The sequence below is a fragment of the Rhineura floridana genome, chromosome 17, assembly GCF_030035675.1.
Source record: "Rhineura floridana isolate rRhiFlo1 chromosome 17, rRhiFlo1.hap2, whole genome shotgun sequence".
NCBI lineage: Eukaryota > Metazoa > Chordata > Lepidosauria > Squamata > Rhineuridae > Rhineura > Rhineura floridana.
The window spans coordinates 966,979-987,083 of record NC_084496.1 but is presented as its reverse complement, the minus strand read 5'-3'; the positions used below and the strand labels follow the sequence as shown (position 1 = coordinate 987,083).

Here is a 20,105-nt window from a genome sequence, read left to right as displayed (position 1 = left end):
CCCTTTTTCTTTTTTGGCATTATGTTCTACATTATTGAGGCAGCCCTCAAGCTCTGTGCTTTTAAAATTCAGAACGCAAAATCAAATAGAGAAGGGTGTCTCTTGAAAAGCATGTGATCTGAGGAAAGAGTGGGCAATATTGTTGGGGTGTGTGTGCAGGGATGCCACTTTAGTTCTGTGACTGAATTGCAACAGAGTGCAGTAATAGAGGAAGGATGGTGGGCACAGGGGGTGCGAGGGGTTTGTTGGGAAGGCCAGGCGCTCCCTTGTCAGTGTCGTCTAGTCTAAGAGTCTAGCACTCGCACACACTACTTTTTCAGTATTTAAAACTCCTCTGCCCAGCCTCAAAAGCCCATGAGATGTGCGAATGACTTCTGCTTGTTTGCTTAGAAAAAGTAATCAAAATGCCACCACCGTACTCTGTGAGGTGGTTCTCAAGGGACACTAAACCATAATTTAAAATAAACTATGGTTTAACGCAAATGAGTAGTGTGTGTGCAGCTGATCCAGCACTTGCTTTGCTCCTCCGCCACCGCTCCTGCTCCTGCTGCTGCCAGTTTGTCACCCAAAAAGGAGTGTAGCTTGTGACGTCCAAGCCAAAGTTTATGGTTTGTTTCTCTCCAAACAGCAAGCAGTAAGTCAAGAACATATCGTGGCTTCCAATTTTAGTTTGTTTGGAGAGAGAAATGGACATGGACTGCCTTCAAGTCGATCCCGACTTAGGGTGACCATACAAATAGGGTTTTCATGGTAAGCAGTATTCAGAGGGGGTTTCCCATTGCCTTCCTCTAAGAGGCAGTGACCAGCCAAGGTCACCCAGTGAGCTTCATGGCTGTGTGGGGATTTGAACCCTGGTCTCCCAGGTCCTAGTCCAGCAGCTTACCCACTACAAACAATAATCCCAGGTTCAGCCATCATGACAAGCCACACTCTGGCTCATTTCATGGCAGCACAACAGGAACAAAGGGGAGGAGTGAAGCAAGCACTTTGTTAGCTAAATACATAGCATACTGCTAATTTACGTTAAAACCATAGCTTATTTTTAAACTATGGTTTAAAGCTGCATGCAAACCAGACCTATGGGCTTATAAAATTGCATACAGAAACAGGCAGGAAATGGCTCAGCCGACACATCTTTGCAGTGTCAGATAACTAAAAAAACACAATTGCTGAAAAAGGGTCGTGGGAGCTTTTGCAAACGGTGGGCTGGCTTGGCTATCTTGCCATTCTGGCAATACAAAGATGGCCATCCTTCAGCTATCTCCTAGCTGATTCCTTCTTCAGTTTTATTTTAAATGCACGGCAGGAAATGAGTGAATTCATGCCCTTGTGTGCGAATGTGGTTTTTTGTGTGTTTTTGTTTTTGATGCACAGCTACCATATGTAGCATTTTCCTTTCTCATTTACCAACAGGCATTGCATTAACATAATGGGGTGGTGGTGGTGGTGATAATCTTACCAGGCCAATTTATGTTGGTGGTAGAGGTATGTGAGCTTTCCAGTGGGTTAGAACTATTTTTCTTCACATGGAAGTGGGATTTTTACTAATACTTTACTAAATCTTCCTAATTTTTACTAAATCTTTACTAATTTGGGGGAAATTAGCCTAATAATTGGGTGTCAGAACACATTAAACCAGACCTGTCACTAGAAGCTAAAATGATGAAACTGAGATTATCATACTTTGGTCACATAATGAGAAGACACAATTAACTACAAATAATGCTGGGAAAAACAGAAGGGAGTAGAAAAAGAGGAAGGCCAAACGAGAGATGGATTGATTCCATAGAGGAAGCCACAGACCTGAATTTACAAGATCTGAGCATGGTGGTTCATGACAGATGCTCGTGGAGGTTGCTGATTCATAGGGTTGCCATAAGTCGTGATTGACTTGAAGGCACATAACAACAATGTAGTTGCCTGGCTTTGGGACTTGCTAACAACGTGAACCTCTTTTGAAAGGTTGGGGGGAGCCACTTCCTGCCCCTGTCACTGTTGATAATGGCACGTCGGCTTGGGGCAAGCCTGTTGACGCCGGAACAAGCTGGGGTGAATCCGTCAGTGACACCATGAGCACCAGCAGCTGGAGCAATGCCCCTGATGGGCAACAGGGTCCTCCTAGACCTGGTATGTGCTGGAAACGACAAGATGTGGGTTGTGAATTTCACTGGGGAATTTGCTGGCAGCTGAGATCCTGGTGGAGAAACTGAGCTGCTTGAGTTTGCAGATTAGAGTAAAGATGAGGAAGGAGGCCCTGTGACTTGGGTCTGGGAGATCTGGGCTCAAGCCCCTCCCATATCACTGGCCTCAGGCAAGCTGCTGTTATCTTGGCTCCTGTCCTCTCTGAAATGGGAATAACAGGGCCAGGTAACAGTGCTACATCAGTGCTGTAGAGGTGGGGGCTGTATTTGATTAGAGTTAATTCTTCTTTTTTTTAATTGCAATCAGGACCTAAGTCTATGCAAGTTCCAGATGGCTGGTGTGGGGGTGATATGCCTGTGCCAGGAAGCCATCAGTCCAACTGGGAGGAAGAGGATGATGTTGAGATTGGAATGTGGAACAGCAACTCTGCACAAGATGGTAATGCCTCTTTACACTGGCCACCATACTCGAAAAAGATGCCGCCTTCTAAGGTAATTGGAGAGCAAGAGTGGAGGGGGACAGTGTTTTAAAGGCAGCTTTCTGCAATCCTGTTCTTGTACAGAGGAAAGGAACCAGGCAAGATAAAATGGGATTTCCTCCTCCTGAAGTAGAGGAAGGCAGAGCCAGCTGCCTTCCAGTATCTTCACCTATTTTATTTATTTATTCTATTTATTAAGTTTATGTCCCACCCTTCCTCCCAGTAGGAGCCCAGGGCGGCAAGCAAAAAACATTAAAATCACTCTAAAACATCACCTAGGGAAGATGCATCTCAGGCCCGTCCTTCTGACGGCTAGTCAGAAAGATTTCCATGATTTTGAGGCTGTTTGTAAAGAAGCATTGGTCTGCTTGACTGTGCGTTAGTTTTTGTACCTGTTGCATCCAAATTTGTCTGTACCTGGGCAATACCCTTCAGCTGTGACTCTAAGCCCAGAGGGTGGCAGCCAGGAATGCTGATGCCGACTCCTTAAGGGCACACACTTCTTCTTGGCAGGCTGGGATGGCAGGGAAGAGAATGTCCACTGCGCTGATGCCACCTGGGATGCAGCGGTCATTCCGTAGGTGGCTTTCCACTTTCCCCCTCAAAACGCTTGCGACAGACTGACCTGATACTACACGAGCCAGACTTTGCAGAGTAAATGGAAGCCATAGCAGGAGGCAGCTTTACTGCTACCTCCTGTGTTTGGACAGGGAGTCTCTCTTACCCGTCTCTCCCCCTCTTAAGTTTCTCCTCTGAATAATCTGCCTGATGGTAAAGGATGCAGACACTGCCTTTGTCAGAAGTGGAGGGACTTAGTAGGGGCAATGAAGTGGGGATTCTTTCTTGTCCCCAAATTCTCCCTCTGCTCATTGGGGCAAGAAGAGAAGATTGAAAGAGTACAGGCCCTCATGCCCTTAGGGTGTCCCCCCCACACACACACACACGTACACACCACTGCAGCTCAGATTCTCTGCCGGTCCTGCTGGCCAGACAGAGATGGGGGGATGGAGCCTCGCTGGTCCTTCATTCTCCCTTATTGCTCCATCCCAGAACCTACGTGTTCTACTTGTGGGCTTTATAGCATGCATGTTTTTTCATAGAAGTCCTCTCCCACTCTTAGAGATTAACACCCCCTTCACAGAAAATTTCACATTTGGTTGCTTTTCGTCTGAATCAGAGGACACATTCACATAATACAACTATTCCACTATTATACAGCTCATTAGACACCTTATTCCCCTCATAGAGATACAATTCCAAGAGTCCCCTGGGGAGAAGAACTGACTGTTAAACCACTCTGGAAATTATAGCTCTGTGAGGGGATTAGGAGACTCCTAATAACTCTCAGCACCCATCACAAACTATAGTTCCCAGGATTCTTTGGGGGGGAAGCCAGGGCTGTTGAAAGTGGAATGAAGGTGTGTGAATGTGGCCAAAGGAAGATGAAACCCTCTCCTCTCCTGCCTGCTTTCCCAGCTGCTGAGTAGGAGGGATTCTTGTGGTATACAGCTACCTTTTCTAAGCTACCTGAAGCCTGTGCCACATTAAAGTGTCTGTATAGGTGGGTACCAATAGCCCATATATGTCTAATATTGAAGTTATCCTGTTGGTGGTGGTTGGTTTTAGGGAACAATGAAAAATGGAAACAAACAAGATGAAACATGGATAAATCCATTTGTGAAACAGTTTGCGAATATTGGCTTCCATGTAAGTATTGAAATGGGAAGTGCTGGGTATGGTGCATTACGCACAGCTCGGTAACTCATTCTCTTTCTAGCCTCACTTTTTATTTTTCACATGTTTTATTAAGATTATCTACTATTATTCAAAATATAGACTGCTTCACAGCCTAAAGCCGTCAAAGCAGTGTACAAGATAAAAACAGAATAAAACTCAAACACAAGTTCTAAAACAGTGAAATCAATCCAGCAAACTCTAAAAACAATGAAGCCATCCCAACAAACTCATCATCACACTAGGCACCTGTTCGATTTCGGCTGATAATTGATTCCAGAGAGCTGGAGCTGCAAAACCCCAGGCCAAGCTCCCCTGGGCATCTGGTGCTGCCAGCAGTGCCCCATCTGAGAAGCGTGGTTGCTAGGCAGAGATATAGGGGTGAAGCAGGCCCTTGCACATCCTGGTCGCAAGGTGTTTAGGGCTTTAAATGCTAGAAGCAAAACTGCCCAGTGACATGTTGGCAGCCAGTACAGCTCCCTCAGCAGAGGCGTTGCTTGGTGCCAATGGGACACCCCAGTCAGCAGCCGTAACTGCTGCATTCTGCACCCACTGCAGCAGTTAAGCAGTAATCCAGTCTTGAGGTTACCCTTGCCAAGATCACAGTGGCCCTGAGCTGCCTTTAAAAGCAGCGTCCTTTCCCTTGTGAAAGGCAGAAGGACGGCATGGAGCATCGTCAAATGCTGACTGCAATTAATTCTAGCCTCATTTATTACTTTAGAGAGAGTCGCCAGAAGAAATGATGCAGAGCAATAAGACAGACATATCTGGAGGTAAGCACAGGCGTGGGGTAGCTGGTGGGGTGAATGCTAGGTGGCCATAGATTGAGAAGGGCCATCGTAGCTCAGTGGGTAGAGACCTTCTCTGCAGGCAGATGGTTCCAGGTTCAGTCCCTGATGGCATCTCCAGGCAGGGCAGGGAAGGACTCCTGCTCTGCAATCAGGATAGCTGCTCCCAGTCAGTGTACTCAGTACGGAGCTAGATGGGTCAGTGGTCTAATTCAGTATAAGGCAGCTTCCTATTTATTTGTGGGTTTTCCCCTAAAATGTGTGTGTTTCTAGCTCAGTTGGTTCAGATAAATATAATGGAACACAGCATTTCCAAAACAGGCTCTAGGTTTCACCTGTGCTGTCTTCGCAGGGGTTTGTTGTACTACTATTGCCGTACTGGCTGGAGGTGATGGGAGTTGTAGAAGGAAAGTCGCTTTAGGCAAACCTTGCATGTCTCCTGTCATGCACAGAGTTTTAAGCAGGAGATGTTAGTCTCTTCTGTAGAGGCCGGCATGAGGGTAGAGGATGTCTATTCAAAGCAGCTGCTGTTTGAGAACACTTTCCTGCCTCCCACAGGGATCTTGCCTGACAAACGGATGGAGATGGAGAAGCACAGCCTGAATGCTGGTGAATACAGCCGGGTGATAGGAAAGGGCCTTAGCTCCCGCCCTCAGATTTCCAAAGAGTCTTCCGTGGATCGAAGTCCTTATTTTGATAAGGTGAGAGTCTGTCTTATCCCAAGGTACAGTAAAAAGTAATTGCTGGCGTACTCAAAAGGCCTGCACTTCTGGATGTGTTACAAAAGATCTACATTGCACTCCTAATCAAGTCTACTGAAAAGTAAATCCTATTGAATTCATTGGGGCTTATTCCCAGATAAGTGAGGTCAGGATTGGAGCCATAGTGTGCTTTTGAAAATGGAAATGGGCTGCCTTCAAGTCGATTCCGACTTACGGTGACCCTATGCATACGGTTTTTGTGGTAAGCAATATCCAGAGGGGGTTTCCCATTGCCTCCTCTGAGGCTGAGAGGCAGTGTCTGGCCCAAGGTCACCCAGTGATCTTCATGGCTGTGTGGGGATTCGAACCCTGATCTCCCAGGTCATAGTCCAGCACCTTAACCACTACACCAAACTAACCCTTAATTTAATTCCTGTATTTTTACAGTTGATACAAACTGTTCTTTATATGTACCCTTGCAAATGTGTTGCTTTAGTCTGCGTACTGTTTGTCCTGCCTCTGTCCGAGTGAGTGATACTGGCTCCTGGGCCTCTAGAACCCAGAGCACAGGAGGATCCTGAGGGATCCTGTTGGGCTTTCACTGAATATAGTTTGCAGAGTCAGGGGTGAGGACAACATCTTCCTGTGCATCAAGTGAAGGAACAGAATCCTCCGTCTTGAGTACCTAATGCTGCTGCTTTCCTGTCAGCCTTAACTTCTTAAGAGAGGACTTTACAGCCTTCTTCTCTCGGGGGGGGGCATCTTGGGAGAGCAGTTTTGTTGGGTTTAATCTGCTATCTGCTTAGAGAACTGTCTGGCTCTGGACCCCAGTGACACTAACCTCCTCTCTCTCCTGTTTTTTGCCTCTTTTTCTTTTTTCCCCTATTGATGCTGGACTTGTCTGCTTCTTCCTGTCCATCCGTCTGTCCGTCCATCCTGCTTGGCTTGCCGTCCAATTTTTTCTCCTCCCATTTTCCTGCCCAAACAGGATGGCCTTGTTGTAGCAGACGATTCCCAGAACGTGCAGTTTGTGTCCAACCAGAACGTGAAGTTTCCCCTTTCAAACAGTGCACTACCTAACCAGGCCCTTGGCTCCCTAACAGGGCTGGGTATGCAAAACTTGAATTCTGTTAGACAGGTAAGGCTGCTGTGAGCATCCTCTTCACATGGTATTTCAACAAAAGTCACCAGATTCTAACATGCTGCTCAAACCCCATGAATTGCAGAAATGTAGTGATGATGAATTGCTGCTTAAGCCTTTCAGCCCTCTTCCAGCACATGCAAACAGGGTTAACAGAACTTCACAACCCTCTAGATGCAGACTTCTTGCAGCCTTTCCACATTGAGAGTCTTTCAGATCACATTTCCCTAATTGGTCCTTGGTGCCGAACAAGGTGGAGGGTGTGTGTGGTGCCATCATGCTCCCTGACCCCATTCCCTCAGGATAGGAATCTGTTTTGATGTGTTGTACTGACAGCCATGCTCAGAGAGCATCTCCCTTCCTTCTTGGTTATCTCATTTCACCACCTCCTCCTCTGCTCTGTCTGTGGGCACGCCTATTACTCCCCTTTGCTTTTCATTCCTAGCACCTTTAACTTCCCTTCAGCCACTGCCAGTGTGGTTGCATGAGCAGATGGAGAATGAGTGGCCGCTTGTGGGACCAAGGCCCTGGGGCAGCATGTCCAGAGTGGACAGGGCTTGTCTTTGCAGCCCCGTGCAAGGGCCCTGTTTGCATCTTGCCTTTTGTTCCCTTGTCTGCCATTGCAAGCCCAGGATTCTGCTTGGTATTCCGACTGGTGTTGACGTCTCCTTGAATGATGCAAGAGAATGGCCTGACTTTTTCCTTTAGTCCAGAAGGGGTGGTTTGGGTGAGGAGAGAAAAAACTCTGCCCCTGGAGGGTGTCTTGGGGGGGCTCCCCTTTCCTCAGCACCTCTTTGGGCTCCCCCCCCTCCATTAAAGAAGGATCCTTTAATTGGGTAAGGCCCTGTGAGCTCCCACTCTCCCCTCCTGCTGCAAACAGGCATGTCATAGGGATTGGGCCCCATTGTGGTGCTGTTGCTTATCTGTAGGTTTAAAAGGTGGGAGACCCGGTTCAAATTTCCACTGAGCCGTGAAAGGCCACCGATTGGCTAAGGCAACTTGCTGTGCCTCAGCCTACATCCTGCTTTCCTTGTGAGGACAGAGTGCATGTAGGCCCACACACGTGCCCCCCTCCCTGGCATGCTTCCCTCAGCTCCTTGCAGGGGCAGCCAGGAGGCAAACCAGTGCAGACTGGTGTGACGTGATGCCCACGCGTGGCTACCTGGACGTGTTGCCCAGGCCCCTTTTTTCTTCCAGGGCTTGAGAGTCATTAACATAAGGAGATAAGGAGAGCTCTGCTGCTGGGTCGGACTGTCAGGCCCAGCACTCTGTCCTCACAGCGGCCAACTAGTCATTCTTGTAACTCTCTCTGTAGAATGTTGAGGGAGATGGAAACTCAGCACTGTCATCTGGATTTGGAGAAGGGTTGATGTTTGCTCGCTGAATGTACAGTTCAGCTTCTAAGCTCACATTTTTAGAAATACCTCCTTCCTCCCCAGAAGCAGAATGTTACTAGGCTGAATCATTGTTCTTTTCCTTGTAAGTTGTGGTGTTTTAAAGCACTTGTTAAAGCCTCCATGAAATTAGCAAGAAGATTATTTCAGAGGTGGGGTGAGGGGAGGAAGAGTCCACATTGTCTCAGTCTGCAGAAGTCTCCTTTTTAAAAGGCCTGCGTGTGCTGAAGGCAAGCGGGCTCACTGTAGGTAGCAGGCAGTAACTTCTGCCACACTTCTGGCTTTAGCTGCCACTGGGGGCTGTTGCTGTTTGCTTCTTGTGCCTGGCTGGGATGGGGCTGGTAACACCTGCTCAGTCTTCCGGCTTTTCTCTCTGCAGAATGGCAACCCCAGTATGTTTGGAAACCTGGCAGCACAGCCTCGGAGCATACAGCACTCTCCAGCACAGCCTCTTAACTCCTCTCAGTCTAACCCGCGTGCTCAAGTGCCTCCTCCGCTACTCTCCCCTCAGGTGAGGCTGCAGAGAATTGTGGGAGAGAACTCTTGGCTTGGCACTGGTTGTGTGTGTGTGTACCCATGTGTGCACGTTTTACAAGAACATTCCTCTTCCAAAAAGGGTGGGGTTGTGTGTAACACAGGCTCCTGATGAGACATGCACACACGCATGTTACTGGCAAACCATCCACCTAACAGGCATTGTGTCCGCCTGTCATTTTTCTTGGATTGATGACTAGCTAGGTGCAGCCATTGATCCCGATGAACTGCTGTTGTCGCAGAGGTCTTAGGACAGCTGTACTGATTGGAGCTATCATCCAGAACACCTGGAGGGCATCAGGTTGGCGAAGGCTCTCTTAAGGCAGGCTGTTTCCACAACTGAAGCAGGCTGCGCCCCAGGAGGCCTTGCTGGGTGCCAATAGCAGCTGCCCTTGTAGCAGCGAACAAGAGTCATATTTTCAGTGTTCACACATCTCTTCTTTCTCACCCACTACAAGCTCTTTCCCCAGCTTGTAAAGAGCTTATTAAAGGACCTTCAAGCCAGACAAGGCTGCCAGGACCTCCTTGAGCAGCTCTTCCTGCTTGTTTTTGTTGTGTGTGTGTGTGTGTGTTGCGCTCTCTCTCTCTCTGCCAACTTGCAGCCTTCGTGTCGTGCTTTTTCTACTCGGTAGGTTCCAGTATCATTGCTGAAGTATGCACCAAGCAACGGGGGCCTGAATCCGCTCTTTGGCCCTCAGCAGGTGGCCATGTTGAACCAACTCTCCCAGCTAAACCAGCTTTCACAGATCTCCCAGTTACAAGTAAGTGGGGCACCCTTCCTCCTCCAGTGTAAAAAGTGTCCTTGCCCGCCCTGACCCTGGCTCCCTTTCCACAGCGATTGCTGGCCCAGCAGAGGAAAGTGCCGAGTCAGAGAAACGCGTCGGCTGCTGGCGGTGGTGGCCGCCCACCGCAAGAACAGCAGCAGGTGGGTCTGGGGGCTCCTTCTTGCTTTCTTTACGTTTTTAATAATGAGTTCTGCACTCCCGTCACCTGAATTGCTCAGGGGCTTAGCATTGAAATGGGTCTGTCTCTACAAAGCAACCAAGCAGGCCCAGTGCTTAACTCCTTTCTCTGCAAATCCGTTGTTGCCAGCTCAGAGCTGCTTGGTCTGAGAGTGGGAATATCTCATGGGAACCGTGGGCAGCCCCATGCAAAAGCTGGGATGCGCCTACTGCATCTTCCAGAGAGCTATTCAAGGCTGGAGTGAAGGGCCTCTGTTGCCCCCCACTCTCCTGCCCCCTCCGCCGCCCGCCCTGGATGACCCTGTCTGTGTGCCTCCATAGGCAGCTGCGTCTTAAAGTGCAGTATAAAAAAAACCAGACTCCGTTGTGGCAGAGCTTCCATAGTTACTGTTCTGCTGTCTTTGTTCAAGTCCAAGAGGAGCAATTCTTTGTTCTTGGCTGGATACGTTTTTTTCTAAAGGTCCTATTAATCAGAAAACTGATTTTTAAAGGACAGACAAGTGCAGCTCCTATAACATTAATGGTGGTCATTTTGCAGATTTTAAAAAATATTTTTGATTTGCAAACAACGGGTAGCAAAACACTATTAATATCCATTACCAGCAATATGTATATATCGCCCATTTTGCAGGTTTAAGACAGGTTGGCCATTTATGTTTTCTTAATTATCTCTGCCTTTGCTGTGTGTGTCTGTGGTAAGAATGGTGCTTCTGAGGGCAGCAGGGCCTGCAGAACGTAAGACTCACCAGACAGAATTCATCCCATCCACCCTGTGTGGCTGCCTGCCATGTATATTCCTAGAATAGTAGAGTTGGAAGGGGCCTGTAAGACCATCGATTCCAACCCCCTGCTCAATGCAGAATCCAGCTTAAAGCATCCCTGAGAGGTGTCAGTCCAGCTGCCCCATGAATGCCGCTGCTTCTGTGTTCCTGTCGCCACAGTCCTGGGCAGGATGCCTAGCCAGCCACTGGTGGCTTATGCAGGCCTCCATTAAGACTTTTGTCTCTCTCTCCCCTTGAAGAATCGCTCCCTCAATATACAGCAACAAATGATGCAACAGTCTTGTCAGCTTGATCCAAACCTGCTCATGAAGCAGCAGCAACAGCAGCAGCAACAGCAGCTGCCGCCATCCCAGCAGCAGCAGCTCCATCATTCCGCCATGAAGTCTTTCCTGGAGAACGTTGTTCCCCACAGCAACCCAGAGCTGCAAAAAGGGCCGTCACAAATCAACGCGTTCAGCAGCTTTCCCATAGGTGAGTCTTTCCTTCCCACCCGCCCTTGCTCATCTGCATCAGGTGGCCGAGGCTCCGTGGTGGGTCTCTGCTTTGGTCTCTGTCTCTCGAGAGCCACTGGTTCCCTGGCTAAGATGCTTGCGCCTCTGCTCTGCAGCCAGCAATACTCCTGCTAGTCAGTTAGCTTTCTTTATTTTGTCGCCTGACTTTGCCAGATTAAATGACTAAGGATGTTCACATGTAGGGGAAACCCCTGTTCCTGTTTAACTGAATCTACAGTTAACTGTGCAACTGAATCTACAGTTTAACATGCTTCCATTCAGTTGTCTCACCACCACCTCTCGTTTGGTTTTTGGTTTTTGGCTTTTCCCCAAATCACCGTATAGCATCATATTAGTACCCCTGAACCAAAGGCCTGACCAGTTCAAAAACTGGCCTGTCAGTATCAGGGAAGAGAGTTTAAAGGATGCTTTTGGTACAGACTTGAACTGGGCATAGTCGGTTTCCCATTGCAGTTCTGGTTCCTTCCCAAAATTCAGTCTGAATCCCACCCTTCACTTTGAAGGCCAGTTCTTGGAGCATTCTGAAAAGTGCCTCCTGTCACTGCGCAAGACTCCCTTGCTAAGGGACAGTGCCCCTGCTCAAAAAAAGTGTGTGTGTGTGTGCCTTCCCCATACTGGTGCCCACCACCTGTTTTGGACTACAGCTCCCATCAGCCCTGCTCAGCATGGCTTTTGTGATGCTCGGTCTGATGGGAGCTGTAGTCCAGAACATCGAAAGGACACCAGAGCATCAGGTTGTTCCCCGTGTGACCAGTGCAGGATATGGATCCTCCCCAACTCTGTCTGGTGTTCTGTTTACAGTGGCTGTGGTGTCCCCTGCCCTGGCTTTCCTGCTTCTTCAGGATACTGTCCCTGTGCATCTAGGTGCAAGGGAAGATGGTAGATGAGGCGGATGCAAAAGGAGGTGAACGGAACAGACAGATGGCCTCTTGTTGCCCTACAGACTATTCCCACTAAGCAATGTAGATGGAAAGCTATAAATGAGAGACTCGCTTTTAAGGGAGACAAAATATTTGCAAGACTGGGAAGCACAGACTTTTTCCTTTCTCTCATTTGATAAGAGGTAGCACTTTTTAACTCCATAGCTCTTCTGTGAATGTTGGTAGTGGAGGCTTATTTTATTCAGACAGTTAAGTCGGGAGTCGGGAGAGTGAACGGTTCCCCAAGCAACATCCTTGGGAGGCGTTGGGTGGGTGGCCAGCCCTAGAATGCCAGATGGCTGTCGGCACTCCTAACCTGATTTCTCTGCTGCAGGACTGAACTCAAACTTGAATGTAAATATGGACCTGGGCAGTATTAAGGAGCCACAGTCCCGGCTGAGAAAATGGACAACTGTGGACAGTATTTCTGCTAACACTTCGTTGGATCAAAATGCCAGCAAAAATGGTGAGTGGAATGCAGGGCAGGAGGAGCAAAGGGGACCCTAAAAGCTGTCTCTGCTGGATCTGAAAAGACCGTTTCAGAATGCGCCCCCCCCCCCCCCGGCCCTTGATCTCCTCAAGCAGGAAGAGGAATTCATTGTGAGAGTTTGCGTGCTGTAAACATTTCATTCTGACTAGATAATGCAAATGAGTGCAGTACCTGAAAGGCTGCCCATTTTGTATGCTTTCCCCCCTGAAATTATGAGTTGACGTAGAACTGAAAACACTTTTTAAGAGTTTGTTTGTGGTTTTGCAAAGAGTGATGGAGTGGCACGAGGAGACACGAATGGGCAGTAGCTATGAGTGATGAAGGGAAACTGATGGTGGGGGCCACCGGGGGGGGGGCAAAACATCATGCGGGATCTCAGTGCTCCTTCCCTGGAGTTGCTTAGGTCTGTGCTCAAGCATACCCCACAGTCATGTTGTTTTTTGAAGTGGTGAGGGGGAGGCGGCCAGCGAAAGCTGCCAACATTGGGATTTTGCAGCCGTTGCCTGCCAGATTCTGCCTTTGCAGACACGTATGGTTAGTTGGTCTTAGCTTCCAGCCCTAGTTCATGCAGAGGAGAAGGAAGAACTTACCTAACTGTGGTGACATCTGCATGCAGATAGGAATGCCATCTGCCGTGCCTCCTAGCCAGTTCAGGATGATGCTCCAGGCCGCGGGTATAAACGGAAGGAATGACCTCGTGGGCACTGCTTGCTGCAGCTGATGGCTCAGAAGCACGAGAGGCCAACCATCTCTCCTTTCCTCCAGGTGCTCTTTCAAGTGGCTTTAGGTTGGAGGAAACTCCCTTCGTTCCCTACGACTTCATGAACAGCAGCAACTCGCCAGCCAGCCCCCCTGGATCAATTGGGGACGGCTGGCCACGTGCCAAATCGCCTAACGGTTCTAGCAGTGTCAATTGGCCGCCAGGTGAGGTTCAGCAGGGACACGTTTGGGGCTGGAGACACTGGGAACCAACCTCTCCCCTCCCCTTCTTGGGCAGGGCAGGGAGCTGGAAGTGATGGGTTGAAATGGGACTTGATAAGCCTGAAGACATAGGCAGGAGTTGCCTTGTGGAGAGAGGAGTTCACCGACGTGCCTGCTGTTGTTGTGATGAGAAATAGCGGGCCCCAGTGGCAGCTAGAAAGGCCACTTTGGGACTAGGAAGAATACCTGCCCTGGAGTGTGGGTGGAGAGGCGGATTTGTGGGCTCGGCTTTATCATTGACTCCTCTTGGCATCAGCCACTCCCAACCGTTCCTGTTGCTGGTCTTCTCTCTCCCCCCCCCCCCAAAGGTAAATTTAGGGACTGGAGGGTGGGGAAGCGGCTGTCGGGAACGCCCGGGACCACAGAAGGCCCGTTTTTGAAGTCCTCCTTGTGTCCCTGGTGACGACAGGTAGAGCGCCTGCTCTGCCTCGCGTTCAATCCTCAGTGGCAGCATCTCTAGACAGGGCTGGGAAAGACTCTGTTCCTGAAACATTGGAGAGCTGCTGCCAGTCCGTGTTGACAGTACTGAGCGGGATGGGCCAGTGGCCTGCCTCTCTGTTGGGCAGCTTCCTATGTCCCTTTCTCAGATGTCTCCAGCACCACCAGGAATGCCAGCATCTGTCCAAAAGGAATTGGAGGTGCAGGCTCCGTCATTCCTGCTGGCAACGGAGGCTGTAAAACACACTCCTCCCACAATCCCCAGCCTTCTCTGCCTGCAGCTGGTTCCACAAGTTACGTGTGGGGTGTGTGTGTGTAAGAGACAGAGAGAGAGAGAGAGAGAGAGAAACAGACAACTGTAGCAACTGGAAATGGGGCCGATGAGGAGCTCTTAAGTTTGGGCTCTTCTTTCCAGAACTTGAAAGAATCCCATCTCTTCCGCTCCCTGTAGTCTGAAATGACACCGTCCCAAAGGGACCCCCGGTGATCCATCTGTGTTGTTCTGGGTGGGCATCTGTGATAAGGTCCCTTCCAACCTGGTCTCCAAGGGCATCTATCGCAAGAGATGAGGGATGGAAAGTCTTTTTTGCTTTTGCCTGGCAACAGAAGGCTCTCCCTGTGTTTGGACATGACTGTCCCTAATGAAGCATTGGATTCCAAGTCTCTTGACTTCTTGCCCCGTGCGTGGCGTGGGCACAGTGAAGAGACAGGAGAAATGCCCTCAGCAGTCGCTTGGAGGCAGAGTTGACTTGGGTGGTCCTCCCTCCCAAGAGATAAGCCCAACCTCCTGGTTTCTTTCTTGTTTTTAAATCCTAGAATTTCGTCCTGGTGAGCCGTGGAAAGGTTACCCAAACATCGACCCTGAAACTGACCCTTACATCACTCCTGGCAGCGTCACAAACAATCTGTCAATTAACACTGTGCGGGAGGCTGACCACCTCAGGGACAGGAACAGCGGTATGTTGACCCAGCCAGGGTGGGAGGCTGTCGTGAGGGGTTCTGCGCCACAAGAGTCCTGTCAGCAGCCCCTGTTTTGTCCAGCCTGATTTAAGTTCCTTGCCCTTTGGCAAGCCTCCAGAGGAAGGAAGTCCTACAGTGCTGAGGCACCCATGAAGCCCCTCTCTGTGCACAAACAAGGTGCCATGCAAAGGAGAGCACACAGAGAGCATAGTGTTGGCCTGACCTGGGCAAGGGGATTGCACCTGAGGAAGCCCCTCTTGGATTCCTCATGCTCTCCACCTGGAAAGATGGTCTGTTACACTGTTGTGCTTGGAAGCCAGATTGTGGTGCAGCTGTGTCCCCTTGCAGTTTGAGTGTGCTCCAGTCAGGTGCAGCTGGGTGAAACCAGGCCTGCATGCTTCTGCAGAACTGCAGTTGTGGTGCAGCACACTAGCTGAAGCGCGTTGCAGCAGAAGAGGGCGGGAATACCTTTCCCCGAAGGGCTCCTCCTCTTGTGAGCAGCTTGCAGCCGGCAGTGGCCTGATTCCCAAGTTGGAGTCTGTTAGTCTGAGCAGTGTGGTAGGAAGGGTCTCCCACGAGTGGGAGAGACCCAGCCGTCACATGCTGAGCTGTGGCTGGGTGGCCACAGTTGAGCCTATCTCACTCTGTGCTCAGGGGCCAGTTTGTGGCAGGGTTCGGCCCTGGGACCTGTTTTTCAGTGCTGTGGCACACACAGGTGCCTTTCAGCGCTACAGAATGTGTCTGCCCCTTGCTCAATGGGAGGGCCCGTGGCTTTCAGGAAGGTGATGGTGTCGCCCTGCCCTCTAAACTTTTGGTGCCTTTTCCCCAGCAGGGTCATCCTCATCTCTGAACACCACGCTGCCTTCAACTAGTGCCTGGTCATCCATTCGTGCCTCCAACTACAATGTTTCCCTCAGCAGTTCAGCACAAAGCACTTCCTCTTCTTCAGGTGAGGTCAGGTGCATCCCTGCCACCCTGGCCTACAGGGGGAGTCCATCCCCGTTCCTTCCCCAGGATGCCGCAGTGGCCTCCTGCTTCCCCTCCCCACCCTGGACCTTTGCATTGTCTGCATGAGCCCGTGACGGCAGCTGGGTGCCCCCAGGAACAACTTCTCTTTTCCAAATGCCTCCTTTCTCTTTCCGGTCCTGCTTTCTCCTCCTCCTTCTCCTCCCCCCAGCCAGAAACGCTGACTCCAAATCCACTTGGTCTCCTGCTTCCGTTAACAACACCTCTCTGGCTCATGAGCTATGGAAGGTCCCTTTGCCACCCAAAAGCATCGCTGCTCCGTCGCGCCCACCGCCGGGACTGACCGGGCAGAAGCTGCCTCTCTCCGCATGGGACCCCTCTGGGCGGCTCGGGGGCAGCTGGAGCAACTCTGACACCAGATACAGCCCGGGTAAGGAGGGCCTTCCTCCACCCTGCTGCAGGCCTTGCTTCAGGGAGGAGCGTCTGTGGAAGGCAGGAGGGGGAGGAGCTGCAGCCCTCTTGCTTGTGGAGCACTCCTTGGGGATGCCACCTGGATTGGGGGAGGGGGCAGTTAGAACCATGAGCCAGCAAACAGGAGTTGAGGTGGAGGCTGAAATTCAGACCCTTCCCTCACTCTGTCCTCTCCTACCTCCACCTGCTTCTTGTGCCACCTACAGTGCCAACTCTTGAATTGTCCACTGGCTGGGAATGTGGCAGCATGAGGGCATGGCTGGCAGCCTCTGAACTATAAAATGCTGACTTCAACAGAGGAGGCGAATGATAGAATCTGGCCAGTTGTGTGGGGTGGCAAAATCCCCATGTCCTTACCGTGTGTGGTGTGCAGACATGCTTTTCCACAGCTGCAGAGCTGGACCTGCTACTTTTTCTTTATTTCTGGCAGGTTCCAGCTGGGGTGAGAGCAGCTCAGGGAGAATAACCAACTGTCTTGTCCTGAAAAACCTCACGCCACAGGTGAGATGGGGCACAGCCTTGTGCCAGGAGACTGCCGGGTGGTTTGGGCTCTGCCCCCCTCGCCCCGGAGGCAGTGTGTGTGACTCTGCATCCCTTTTGCTCTCTTCCAGATTGATGGCTCCACCCTGCGGACGCTGTGCATGCAGCACGGGCCATTGATCACATTCCACCTCAACCTGCCCCATGGCAACGCGTTGGTCCGTTACAGTTCAAAGGAAGAGGTGGTGAAGGCACAAAAATCTCTCCACATGTAAGTGTAGCTGCAAGCCTGGGCTGTGAGCGCGAGGAGCGTTTCCAGCCTGTTGAGCTGGTGGGGATGCAGAAGGTGAGGGCTGTGGCCTGGGGAGAAGAGGCTGGGAGGAGAGGAAGCGGCCTTCCACAGCTCAGACCGGTGGGATCCATCTCGCTCAGCATTGCCTACTCTGACTGGCAGCAGCGGCTCTCCGGGGTTTCAGGCAGGAGTCTCTCCCAGGCCTACCTCGAGATGCCATCAGGGAGTGAACTGGGGACCTTCTGCGTGCAAAGCAGGGGCTCTAACCAATGAGCTGCAACGGGCCTTCCCAGATATTTAGTGTGGGCTGTGTCCCTGCTAATGTGTCTTACTGCTCAAGGAGGAGCCATTTTTTGTTTAAATGCTAATTTGTTAATATGTAGCTAAACAGTTTTCAATAAACTGCTGGGAACACAGTTACTAGAAGATGGAGGTTGGACATGATATGACTAAAGATCACAGAAAATTGAAAAATGCTTTGAGCACTTGTGTGTGTGGTGGGGCGAGATGGCCTGAGAGTTGCAGGTACAGCTGGCCCCTTTAACTGGTGTGTCAGCCAGTGCCTGGATGGAAGTGCCACATTGGCCGCAGTGCTCTCCTTGGGCAGGGGGGGCAGGTGGGCCCGGGTGGGGGGGGCAGGGAGACAAGATGGGGGGCATCCCTGGGCAAAGCGTCCCGTCATGCCCACCTCCTCCTCTTTCTGGATCTCTCTCTCTCTCCGGACAGGTGTGTCCTCGGGAACACTACGATTCTTGCTGAGTTTGCCAGTGAAGAGGAGATCAGCCGCTTCTTTGCACAAGGCCAGTCTCTAATCCCCTCCCCTGCCTGGCAGTCTCTGGGCACAAGCCAGTCCCGCTTGGGATCGATGGATGGCTCCCACGCATTCGCCAACCGCAATGACCTAAATAATCACTGGAATGGTGCTGGGCTGTCAGGAACGAGCAGCAGAGACCTCCACGGCACATCCCTTTGGGGGAGCCCCAACTATTCCACAAGCCTCTGGGGCTCCCTGGGCAGCAGTGACACCAGGGGCCTGAGCAGCCCGTCCCCTCTCAACGCTTTCCTTTCCGTTGACCATCTTGGGGTGGGGGGGGAGTCCCTGTAACCACCTCGTCCCTTTTTTCAGTGGATAAAACTGTGACCTCAAAGCAGCACTAAATGTGGATCCCCCCCCCCCGCAGCCTCTAGGGGTCACCTGTGGAAATGGTTAACCTTCTGCACATTTTCCCACTTTGTTTTAGCCCAAAACATGCCAGTTTGAATACTTGAATCATGCAGGCCAATAATTATAATGTGAAAAAGTTAATAGATTTTACACTTCCAGATAGTGCTAATATACATAGTTTTAAAAAAGAAGCTATGTAGGCTCAGCTTGCTCTCATGTGTTTCATCACTTGTTTTTTCTTGTGTTCATCATCATTATTATTGCAACTTGCTGGTGGAGTTTGAGCTTTTTAAGCTTTGCACAGACTCTGTCCTTCTCCCTGCCTCACAATAGTCCTGGTGGAAGTGGTGGTGGCAGCAGCAGGAGCTGATCAGTGGCGTTTCCTGGAGGACAGACAGGTGTCCCTTGCTCCAGACCAGGATGTGCCCCCCCATGCCTTGATGCCTACCTGCTCGCCCACCCACCCGCCCGCCAGCCATCGTGTGGTGGCTCTCCAGCGCCAAACAATCGAATGATTAGACTGACCTAGGAGTATGAGTGGAAAAAAGATTGCACCCGTCTGTTCACGTGGAATTAAACTAAAGAATGGAGCCTCTGCAGTTTCTAAAACTGCACGCACAGCTGTGACTTGCAACCCAGCCTGCTTCCCTGGGCAGGGTCCTGCACTTTTAATAGGCTTTTTGTTTTTTATTTTGGGGGAGGGGGGCTCCTCTGCTGGGGCGCTGCCTTGTTTACAGAAATCTTTTTTTCTTTTTCTTTGAGAAACAATGTTTACTCTTCCATCACTTATCTATTTTTTAAAAACAAAAAACGTGGATGATAAAAGATGCTTTCTATCTCTGGGAATAACAAGCAGTGTTTGGCCATGTTCCATTTGAGTTTTTCTATTTCCAACCTCCTAAATCGAAGAGCATGGCTCTCAGGAAAACCAAGGTCCCCAGGAAAACGCCTCCTCGTAGTTTCTTATAGGGAAATGACTTTTAGCACTGATTATTACTTGCTCTGTAAACCTTCTTCTGCCAAAAATTGCTTCAAATCGCTGGAGTTTGACATTCTGTGCTTTCCAATGCTGTCTTTTTAATAGTGTGGGGTGAGAGGCTGGTGCTTGGCTCTTAATCTCCAGTTTCCTCCCAAGTTTTGTAACGCCCCCCCCCCCGTGTTCCTCTCTCCTCCTCCTCCCCCCCTTTGGTGTGGCCCCTCTTCCTGCTCTCGTGACTGTGTTCAGTGTTTAACCTTAAAGCTGAAGTAACTATGCAGACTGTAACCAAGAATTTGGGCTTACAGAATTTTGTTGTATAAATTTTAAATGTTTAAAAAGTTCTTGCAAATACTTTTCTTGTGAAAGTGTTAAAATCATCTTCCTTTTTTGCCACAAATGGTATTAATACCTGATGCTTGTTTAGTTGGAGGATGAAAAACTAAACAAGGATAAAAAAAAAAGAAAATTTTAACTGTGCTGAAAGATGCTCTCATTTCATTGCCTTGATTCTAACTGTTGTGTCTGAAGATGCAAAAGTCGTCAGTGGCTTTTTAACTGTTTACAAATAGAGTGTGATTGTAAAATGTACAGTTTGGGTTGTGTTCTAATTATGAAGTTTCTCCAGATATTAATAAATCATGACATTTTTTGGCTGCTTACCATAGAACTGTCTGGTTTGTGACGTCTGTCATCCTCCCTGCCCCTCTCCCAGTCATTTGCTCTGGGGGACAAAGACTTACTATTTGCCTAGTTCCATTTTCCCATTTCAGAACCAGCTCAGGTCTCAAAAGGAAC

The 20,105-nt window shown here is 49.9% G+C and overlaps 1 protein-coding gene across 6 annotated transcripts in view; it reads left to right on the top strand.

The window, feature by feature from the left end:
- TNRC6A (trinucleotide repeat containing adaptor 6A) overlaps window positions 1-19,984 on the top strand; it is a 53,297-nt gene extending 33,313 nt beyond the window's left edge. For 3 of the 6 annotated variants that reach the window (XM_061600091.1, XM_061600094.1, XM_061600089.1), the window contains 18 exons: window positions 1,963-2,127; window positions 2,449-2,633; window positions 4,247-4,327; window positions 5,076-5,127; window positions 5,701-5,843; window positions 6,832-6,981; window positions 8,758-8,889; window positions 9,545-9,673; window positions 9,748-9,837; window positions 10,896-11,127; window positions 12,423-12,554; window positions 13,344-13,502; window positions 14,814-14,954; window positions 15,787-15,906; window positions 16,135-16,353; window positions 16,825-16,895; window positions 17,006-17,145; window positions 17,893-19,984. In XM_061600091.1, the coding sequence (XP_061456075.1) occupies window positions 1,963-2,127; window positions 2,449-2,633; window positions 4,247-4,327; window positions 5,076-5,127; window positions 5,701-5,843; window positions 6,832-6,981; window positions 8,758-8,889; window positions 9,545-9,673; window positions 9,748-9,837; window positions 10,896-11,127; window positions 12,423-12,554; window positions 13,344-13,502; window positions 14,814-14,954; window positions 15,787-15,906; window positions 16,135-16,353; window positions 16,825-16,895; window positions 17,006-17,145; window positions 17,893-18,271 (2,720 nt within the window). In that variant the 3' untranslated portion in view covers window positions 18,272-19,984. The remainder of the gene's footprint in view (window positions 1-1,962; window positions 2,128-2,448; window positions 2,634-4,246; window positions 4,328-5,075; window positions 5,128-5,700; window positions 5,844-6,831; window positions 6,982-8,757; window positions 8,890-9,544; window positions 9,674-9,747; window positions 9,838-10,895; window positions 11,128-12,422; window positions 12,555-13,343; window positions 13,503-14,813; window positions 14,955-15,786; window positions 15,907-16,134; window positions 16,354-16,824; window positions 16,896-17,005; window positions 17,146-17,892) is intronic. The other 3 variants (XM_061600090.1, XM_061600093.1, XM_061600092.1) reach the window with 3 other exon arrangements.
- The last annotated feature ends 121 nt before the right edge of the window (window positions 19,985-20,105 follow it).